The following is a 10,194-nucleotide window of genomic DNA, read 5'->3' on the forward strand; positions in this document are numbered from 1 at the left end:
AAAGTGAGCTGGATTTCCTCTGTTAAGAAAAAAGCAGAATTAAAATGTTCCATGTTTTTGAAACACATCGCAGTTGGCAGCCTGGGGAAACCCCGACTGACCTGCATTTTAAAAAAAACATGAAGGTTAGAAGAAGACAAAAAACTTCCACATTTTGTTCATCGAGTGCTGAAAATCAGGCCCCTGTCACAAAAGTTAAGCTAAAACGGTAAGGCAGAAGAAAAATCCAGTGTCTCGCACGCGCGCCCTCGGCCCCTTCCTGCAAACCTTTTAAAATCTTCCTCTTAAAGCCACTATTTCAGTACAATCGCAGTTTTTAGTAGGCGCTAAGACATTCCAGAACACACAAAAGCACGTCCTGTGTTCTCTTTCGTCTTAGCCAAGTCCGAAGTGGGCAGTTGGAAGATGTTGGGTTTGCAAACTGCTATTTATTATTTATTTATTTAGAGAATGTTGGTAGCTCAAGAGTTGAACTTTTGGGGGGGGGGGTGTCCCTGGTTGCTTGGTGGTTTTGTTGAAGACATTTCATGACTTGGTAGGTAAAGTAGGTAACTTTATCAGTGCTAGAAGAGAAAGGGATTTGTGGAATGGAGGAGGAAGAGGAGGAGGAAGAAGAGAAGGGAGGGGCAGGAGGGGAGAAGGAGAGGGAGTAGGAGGACTGTGGGGTTCCTTGATACTCTCTGAGCTTGCTTGTTTTCTTGTAGATGTTTCATGACCCAACTAGGTAACATCATCAGTGCTAGAAGGGAGGAGGGTTTACAGAGAGGAGGACTGCGGGGTCCTTGATACTCTCTGAGCTTGCTTGTTTTCTTGTAGACGTTTCATGACCCAACTAGGTAACATCATCAGTGCTGGAAGGGAGTGGGTATGTGGAGGGGAGGAGAAGAGAGAGGGGACAAGGCTCTGAGCTTGGTGGTTTTCTTGCAGGCATTTCATGACCCAATTAGGTAACACCATCAGTGCTAGAATAGAATAGAATTTAGAATTTTATTTTTATTGGCCAAGTGTGATTGGACACACAAGGAATTTGTCTTGGTGCATATGCTCTCAGTGTACATAAAAGAAAAGATACGTTCATCAAGGTACAACATTTACAACACAATTGATGGTCAATATATCAATATAAATCATAAGGATTGCCAGCAACAAGTTATAGTCATACAGTCATAAGTGGAAAGAGATGGGTGATGGGAACTATGAAACGATTAATAGTAGTGCAGATTCAGTAAATAGTCTGACAGTGTTGAGGGAATTATTTGTTTAGCAGAGTGATGGCCTTCGGGAAAAAACTGTTCTTGTGTCTAGTTGTTCTGGTAGGAAGTAGGTTTTGCAGAAAGGAGGAGGAGGAGAACTGAACCAGACAGTTATAGAGGTGCAAATGATAGACTCAATAATTCCTCTGTAGAATCAACACATTATAAAAGAAATATATATATATATATAAGCAAAAGTATGCAACAACTATATTAATTTGTTATAATGAAAGGGAACAATAGGACAGGAATGGTAGGCACATTTGTGCTCTTATGCACGCCCCTTATTGTCCTCTTAGGAATGGGGTGAGGTCAATAGTAGACAGTTTTTGGCTGAAGATTTTGGGATTTTGAGTAGAGACTATAGAATCTGGTAATGAGTTCCAAGCATTAACAACTCTGTTAGAAAAGTCGTATTTTCTGCAATCAAGAGTGAAGCGGTTAACATTAAGTCTGAATCTATTGTTTGCTCTTGCATTGTTGCGATTGAATAAATAAAATAAATAAATAAAATAAAAATATAAAATAAAAATAAATAAAATAAAAATAAAAAAACTAGGTAACATCATCAGTGCTACAAGGGAGTGGGGATTGTGGAGAAGAGGAGGACTACATCTGCCATCCCCGGATAGGAGATTATGGGTACTGTAGTCCCCAGCCTCTGGAAGGGCAGAAGCCACGCCTTCTTCCCACCCCGCGTGGCCTCCAAGGGCTTCCAAAAGCGCATGTGCTGCAGCTCAGCTGCTTCCGACTTCCGCCCTTCTTCGGCTCCCGGCGACGGAAGTCGGGCGGTGACGTCACCGGGCAGTCGGAGCGCCCGCTGGCCAAGATGGCGGCGTCCGTCTTGAGGTGACCGGAGAAAAGTAGCGGAGAAAACGGGGAGGGAGGGACGGAGGAGCGCCGCGGCGGGCTCGTCTCGCCTGGAAGGCCCCGAATCGGAGAAACAGGCGTGTTCGAGGCCGCAAAAGGGGATTAATACCCGGCCGGAGGATGCGGGGTGACCTGGAGGGCGGATTCGCACGAGCACAAAGAAACGTGTTTGCTCACAAAGACACGTGTTTGCCTCCTTTTTCCCTGTCCTGCTGATGTATTTAATCCGTCTTTTCTCTCCTGCCGGGGAGGGAGGCGTCGGACTGCACGACCCATCATCCCCGGCTGGCTTCCGAGGCAGGCTGGACTACACCTCCCACGCAAGCCGGGGATGATGGGCGCTGTAGTTCGATACTCCCAGGGATTGAAGAGCTCTGGCCTGCAGATCGGGGGGGAGGGGGGGGAGACGGACACGTGTCTTATGCGGACGTCTGAATGCCCCCCCGCAGGCATGGCGCCCCCTAGAGGAGTGTTACCCGTATGAACGGGGCTGAGCAAAGGGGTCCCTTCCAGTCTCTGGAATCGGGGTTGAAATGAAGCCCCCGGGGAATCCAAACCAGCCTAAGGAAAGCGTCGGAAGGGTAGGACTGCCGATTGCCCTGGGTTCGAGTCCTCCCTCCAAAAGTCCCCTTGCTCTTCCATGTCTCAGCCTACCTTGCAGGGTTGTTGGGGGGGGGAAAGAATGGGGAAGATCGGTGGCTGCCAAAATGGGGGGCCTGGGGATGATTTGGGGGGTTTTGGCTTTCATGCCTAAGACGGGACTAGAACTCACCGTCTCCTGGTGATCGACCCAAAGTCACCCACCTGGCTTTAATGCTTAAGGCAGGACTAGAACTCACCGTCACCTGGTGATTGGACCCTTGCCACCCAATTGCCTTTCATGTGTAAGGTGGGACTAGAACTCGCCGTCTCCTGTTGATTGGCCCAAAGTCATCCAGCTGGCTTTCATGCCTAAAACGGGACTAGAACTCACCGTCTCCTGGTGATTGATCTAAAGTAACCCAGCTGTCTTTCATGCCTAAGGCAGGACTAGAACTCACTGTCTCCTGGTGACTGACCCAAAGTCACCCAGCTGTCTTTCATGCCTAAGGCAGGACTAGAACTCACCGTCTCCTGGTGATTGGCCCAAAAACATCCAGCTGACCTTCGTGTCTAACCTGTGACTAAAACTCACCATCTCCTGGTGATTGATCTAAAGTAACCCAGCTGTCTTTCATGCCTAAGGCAGGACTAGAACTCACCGTCTCCTAGTGACTGACCCAAAGTCACCCAGCTGGCTTTCATGCCTAAGACGGGACTAGAACTCACCGTCTCCTGGTGAGTGACCCAAAGTCACCCAGCTGGCTTTCATGCCTTCTGTATCCGCCTCAACGCGGGAGTCTCCATGCGACAGTAAGTTCCTCCCACTCACAAAAGGGTTCGGGTACCGCTTTTCTATAAATCTTTGCGAGCAAGGAAGGGTTTCGAACAAAACGGCGAACCCGTCTAATTGTCTGTGGAACCTGATTTTTGGTAAACCCCTTTCAAGTCCATAAGAGATTCTCAGTCGTCCAAGTCACAGTTGTCCCAAAGGTGTGTTTTTTTCAGGCGGCAACTGGACTTTCTTGTTTTGTTCTTTTGAAGACGTTTCGCTTCTCATCCGAGAAGCTTCTTCGGCTCTGACAGGATGGAGTGGAATGGAAGGATTGATACGCCTTGCAGACAGCAGCTGGTCATTTGCATCTTTTTTAGAGGGTCGTTGAGGCCACTTGGAAGTTTATCTCTGTCCTCAGGGTCACCTAACGGTTCCTGTAGTCTGCAAAACCCAAGTGCTCCAACGATGATGGCTAATAACATCATCCACCCACCCCATGCCCGAGTTCCAAGATAATCCTATTCCACTGCTGGAATGGCCTGGGAATAGCCCAGACCGTCACCCAATTGCCTTTCATGTGTAAGGTGGGACTAGAACTCGCCGTCTCCTGTTGATTGGCCCAAAGTCATCCAGCTGGCTTTCATGCCTAAAACGGGACTAGAACTCACCGTCTCCTGGTGACTGACCCAAAGTCACCCAGCTGGCTTTCATGCCTAAGACGGGACTAGAACTCACCGTCTCCTGGTGAGTGACCCAAAGTCACCCAGCTGGCTTTCATGCCTAAAGCAGGACTAGAACTCACCGTCTCCTGGTGATTGGCCCAAAGTCATCCAGCTGGCTTTCATGCCTAAAACGGGACTAAAACTCACCATCTCCTGGTGATTGATCTAAAGTAACCCAGCTGTCTTTCATGCCTAAGGCAGGACTAGAACTCACTGTCTCCTGGTGACTGACCCAAAGTCACCCAGCTGTCTTTCATGCCTAAGGCAGGACTAGAACTCACCGTCTCCTGGTGATTGGCCCAAAAACATCCAGCTGACCTTCGTGTCTAACCTGTGACTAGAACTCACCCTCTCCCAATTTCTAGCTTGGCGCCTTAATCATTAGACTCTACTGCTGTGGTCTCTGAAAGACATGCATAAACTTTGGAGTTTATGCAGTCCAAAACCACCTTCAAAACTGGGCCGGCAGTTGAACCAACCTTGTTCTCCAAATACCCTCCGCGCCTCCTGACGGTTCAGAAAATCCTTACGCTAACCCTGCGAGGTAGGCTGATCACACATCAAGGACAAACCTCCAGGGCTATCAATTCAACACATCCTGTAATTATTATTTTTTCCCCTTTGCAGGTTAGCGAGCCGGCGTTGCCTGTGTGTCCGCCTCAACGCGGGAGTCTCCATGCGACAGTAAGTTCCTCCCACTCACAAAAGGGTTCGGGTACCGCTTTTCTATAAATCTGCGAGCAAGGAAGGGTTTCGAACAAAATGGCGAACCCGTTGGCCCGTGACATTTGCACAATCTAATTGTCTGTGGAACCTGATTTTTGGTAAAACCCTTTCAAGTCTATAAGAGATTCTCAGTCGTCCAGGTCACAGTTGTCCCAAAGGTGTGTTTTTTTCAGGCGGCAACTGGACTTTCTTGTTTCGTTCTTTTGAAGACGTTTCGCTTCTCATCCGAGAAGCTTCTTCGGCTCTGACAGGATGGACGGGAATGGAAGGATTGATACGCCTTGCAGACAGCAGCTGGTCATTTGCATCTTTTTTAGAGGGTCGTTGAGGCCACTTGGAAGTTTATCTCTGTCCTCAGGGTCACCTAACGGTTCTGTAGTCTGCAAAACCCAAGTGCTCCAACGATGATGGCTAATAACATCATCCACCCACCCCACCCCCGAGTTCCAAGATAATCCTATTCCACTGCTGGAATGGCCTGGGAATAGCCCAGACCGTCACCCAATTTAAAATCTATGGAGCCGACTAAAGTAACTGGTTAGTCAGAACAAGCAACCCAGCAATAAAACCCAGTTCATAGAAGCCATCATTCCATCTTGGTTTCACATGATAACAGCTGCAGAACTCAAAGACTTGGTTCACTCCATGGGAAAACGTTATAAGTCCATAATTCATGCTAAAGGTTACCCAACGAAGGATTCACTGACATGGTGATCATTTCTGCATATCTCGTCTTTTTCTATGGTGATAATTTTTTTTGTATATCTCCTTTTTTCTACGTGTTCGCTTTTCTACTGTAACTGCTATTCTAATAGCAAATCCTTCCTAAAAGTTATCGCATTACATTCTTGATGAAATTATCTTTCCATTGATATATAATGTTATGGTACTACTTCCCCCAAAAAGTGGTGTTATTAGCTAGTTTTAGAAAATACACTTTTCCCAAAAGATTCCCACAATTTTGGCCACTACTGTATATGTTGGTTGCTAAGCACCGGAATTTTGATCCTGGGGACAATTGTGAGGGCCAGTTATAAGTCTCCTTTTTTTGAACGCTTGCTAAACAAGTGGTCGTAAGTCGGGGACTGCCTGAATGCCTTACTGGGTGTTTGGGGCCTACCTACCTCCTAACATGTTCTCGATGGTTCTGTTCCAGCTTGGTCCCCATGGTGACGTCGGCGAAGGAAGAAATGGCCAAGTTTTGGGAGAAGAACACTCGGTCTAAACGGCCGTTGTCCCCGCATATCACCATATATGGGTAAGACGCGTCTTTAATTGTGATCAAGTTTCATTTCATAATGTCCTTAATTATGCATTCCTTCCCTGCCCTTCTCCCACAGGAGCGGACATCTGCGAGGTAGGCTGAAGGTTGAAATGCGAATAAAGGAGAATTTTTGTAGCTCAGGGTTGAAAATGAGTAGGTCCTTGGTACTCACTGAGCTGGTTGGGGGTTTGTTTGTTTATTTGCAGACGTCTCCTGACCTAACTAGGTAACATCATCAGTGCTAGAAGGGAATGGGGTGTGCAGAGAGGAGGAGGGGAGGAGGAGGATTGTGGGGTCTCTGGTGCTCTCTGAGCTGGCTTGAAGAGGTAGAAAAAATGCTTTTAAAAATAAATAAATAAAAAGTTGGCCAGGCCCACCCAGTCACATTTCCCCACCACCACCACCGAGCCATGCCCACAGAACCGGTAGTAACTAATTTTACATTTCCCCACTGGGTCCCATGAGCCTGTGTCCCGACCACCACAGTGGGCTCTCTTTCAGCCATAAGTCAAGGACTACTTGTACCTCAATTTACCGGTGCTGAGTTGCTCCCTGGGGGGGAAAAATTGAAACCCCAACGTTGGTAGCTAAGCTCAAATTCTTGGTTCTTTTCTTGAAGTCCTTGGCCGGTTCCTCTGCTGCCCGTCCAGGAGAACTTTCCCCTCCTGTGTGGAAAATTCCTCAGCCGCCTCCACAGATTCCAACGGTCCTTCTCTGGTGGAATTCCTCGAATAATTCGAGAGTGGGGAGCAGATCGAAAGAGCTGGAACAGTCTGGCCTGGCCTGGCCTGAGCTCAGCGCTCAGGGATTACAGAACAGCGGGGATAGCAAGAGTTGGAAGGGACCTTGGAGGTCTTCTAGTCCAACCCCTTGCGCAAGCCGGAGACCCGAGACCCATTTCAAACAAATGTTTGTCCAAAGAATTCTTGAAATGGCCCAGGGATAAAGGAGGGAGGGAGGGAGGGAGGGAGGGAGGAAGGAAGGAAGGAAGGAAGGAAGGAAGGAAGGAAGGAAGGAAGGAAGGAAGGAATAAAGAACAACAGAGTTGAAATGGATTTTGGAGGTCTTCTACCATTTCAGAAAAACTGCTCCATCTCTTCTTGGAAAGAGGAGGCAAGTCGTTCCGCTGATTAATTCCTCTAACTGCGACCCGTATCTCCATTCCTCCTTTCTTTTCCATAAAGGGACGTTAGCACCGTCGTTTCTGGGTTCAGCTCTCTACAATGTCCCCCTTTTCTTCCTTTTAGGTGGTCCCTGCCAATGATGATGTCCATCACTCACCGCGGGACCGGCGTGGGAATGAGTTTAGGTGCGTCACAATTTTTCCTTCTTCATCTGGATCTTTTCCTTGATTGGCAAGGAAAGATGGATGGATGGATGGATGATAGATACGATAGATAGATAGATAGATAGATAGATAGATAGATAGATAGATAGATAGATAGATAGATAGATAGATAGATAGATAGATATACTGAAGATAGATAGATAGATAGATAGATCGATCTAGAGATAATTAGAAGGCAGATAAGACATGAATGGATGGATGGATGGATGCATAGATAGATAGATAGATATAAATACTGTAGATAAGGTAGGTAGGTAGGTAGGTAGGTAGGGAGAGAGAGAGAGAGAGAGAGAGAGAGAGAGAGAGAGAGAGAGAGAGAGAGAGAGAGATCTAGAGATAATTAGAAGGCAGATAAGACATGAATGGATGGATGGATGGATGCATAGATAGATAGATAGATAGATAGATAGATAGATAGATAGATAGATAGATAGATAGATAGATAGATAGATCTAGAGGTAATTAGAAGGTAGATAGGACGTATGAATGGATGGATGGATGGATGGATGGATGGATGGATGGATAGACAGATAAATACTGTAGAGATAGGTAGATAGATATAAATAATGTAGATAAATACCGTAGATAGATAGATAGAAAGATAGATATAAATACTACAGATAGACAGACAGATGATAGATACAGTAGGTAGGTAGATGATAGACAGACAGACATACTGACTACCCGTATCCTATTCCTACTGGATGTGTTTCCTCACCAGGTGTGTCGCTTTTCGCGTTGAGCGCCTTGGCTCTTCCTGGACAGTTTCCCGACTACCTGGATATGATTAAGTCGCTCAGCCTGGGACCTGCTCTAATTTATTCTGCCAAGTTTGCTTTGGCCCTCCCTCTAACCTACCACACCTGGAATGGGATTCGGCATCTGGTAAGTGGCCTTTGGAGAGCAGCCAATACTACCGCTAGTATGTTGGCCTCGCGGGGCGAACCAGAGAGGAGACACGACCAATGAGTTCATGCTACTTTATGGGAAAGCTCCATTGACAGAATCTTGCCAGGGTGAATGTACAATCCTCCCCCTCCCATCTCTTTTACAGCCTGAGAAACTAGGGAAGGTTTCATCTGACTTCCCATTATCAACTGAGGCCTCAGCTGTCTCTTATCTGACCGCAGCCTCTTTTCCTCCTGTCTCCCAAGGTCTTTCCCACATGCTGTCACAGGCAGTCCTCGACTTAGAACAGTTCGTTTAGCGACCACTCGAAGTTAGAGCGGCTCTGAAAAAAAAAGTGACTTTTAGGATCGATTTTCACACTTAATGATCTTTGCGGCATCCCCATGGTCCCGTGATCGAAATTCAGATCCTTGGAAACTGATTCATATTTATGTTAAGAGCCGTGGTGGCGCAGTGCTTAGAATCCAGTACTGCAGGCTAACTCACTGCTCACTGCCAGGAGTTCGATCCTGACCGGCTCAAGGTCGGCTCAACCTTCCGTCCTTCCGAGGTCGGTAAAATGAGGACCCACATTGATGGGGGCAAGTACGCTGACTCTGTAAACTGCTTAGAGTGACTCTGAGAGCTATTGCTGTCTCATGTTCCTCTTGTTATGACATCCTTCTCGTCTCCTTTTTTTGTAGGTCTGGGACATGGGCATCGGTTTCAAGATACCCCACCTGTACCAGTCCGGTGCCCTGGTCCTTATCCTGACGGTTCTCTCTTCCCTTGGGATTGCTGCCATGTGAAGAGATACGAAACACGCTTCCCCTCCCCCCCACCCCCCGCTCGCTCCCCAACTTTTCTAACTTTGCACACACACACACACCCCTACAAAGTTGGTTCAATCAAGGACTTCGGTTTGTTAGTTAGGAAGATAATCGGGAGGGGTTTTATTACCACCGTTGCAATCCTACGGAGACCGTTCTCCTGGTAGGATTTTCTCATCACGATTATTATTATTCTTTTTCTTAACTTCTTTTCATCGCCAGAGGCTCCAGTTTTACCCGAGGGATTTTTTTTGGGGGGGGAGAGGGAGGGGGGGTTCTTCTTCTTCAAATCCCACCGCTTAAAAACGCGGCTGGGCTTTTAGAAACTGACATTTCTCCCACCGGGCCAAACGCGAACCATCTTTAGCTCTTGTCTTTGCTTTCTCGGAACAATCCTTCCCTTTGAAAACAAAACAAAAAACCAAAAAAAAGCTACAGGGCAGCGTGCAAACGGGCGTGGGCGGCACGCCCATTTCACAAAGGACAACACCGTCCATTGAGAGCAAACTGGCACGAACGAATCACACAAGCCGAGGTGGACAACCTCCAGTCTGGCTGATGATTTTTAATTTTTTTTTTTTTCCCCAAGTGGGGCTCGGAGGGAAGAGGAGGGGGAAAATTGAAGGCAGGAGGAAATCTTGCAGTTTTCTTTCTCCCTTCTGCAGGAGACAGCCTCTACCTTTGCATTAAAAAAAAATTTGGAGGGTGGGGAACGCCAGATTTTTCGTGGCCTGGTTGAACAAATTGTCGGATTCGCTTGCTTTTGAGCCGACGTCAAGAAAAGATTCTGAGCCTTCCAAACCCCCCCACCCCCCCACCCATAAAATAAAACCCAGCCGTCGCATCCTCTGTAAATATATCGTCGTATTTTACTTTTCTCCACTTGTGAGTGATGAGCTGGCTGACAGCCCCCTTTCCCGAAATGAAGGTTCTTCTGGG

General features: G+C 47.2%; 1 protein-coding gene across 3 annotated transcripts; it reads left to right on the forward strand.

Moving 5' to 3' along the window:
* Window positions 1–2,007: 2,007 nt before the first annotated feature.
* Window positions 2,008–9,954, forward strand: SDHC (succinate dehydrogenase complex subunit C). Of its 3 annotated transcripts, none has more exons than XM_058160723.1 (6): window positions 2,008–2,102; window positions 4,827–4,883; window positions 6,082–6,183; window positions 7,437–7,498; window positions 8,259–8,422; window positions 9,130–9,954. In XM_058160723.1, the coding sequence occupies exons 1-6, from the start codon at window positions 2,083–2,085 to the stop codon at window positions 9,232–9,234; spliced, it is 510 nt and encodes a 169-aa protein (XP_058016706.1). In that variant the 5' UTR covers window positions 2,008–2,082; the 3' UTR covers window positions 9,235–9,954. The 3 variants fall into 3 exon arrangements, with proteins under 3 accessions (XP_058016706.1, XP_058016708.1, XP_058016707.1); XM_058160724.1 differs by lacking the exon at window positions 2,008–2,102 and adding an exon at window positions 4,401–4,743; XM_058160725.1 differs by lacking the exons at window positions 2,008–2,102; window positions 4,827–4,883 and adding an exon at window positions 3,497–3,515.
* Window positions 9,955–10,194: the final 240 nt, after the last annotated feature.

Source organism: Ahaetulla prasina, chromosome 17 (assembly GCF_028640845.1).
Source record: "Ahaetulla prasina isolate Xishuangbanna chromosome 17, ASM2864084v1, whole genome shotgun sequence".
NCBI lineage: Eukaryota > Metazoa > Chordata > Lepidosauria > Squamata > Colubridae > Ahaetulla > Ahaetulla prasina.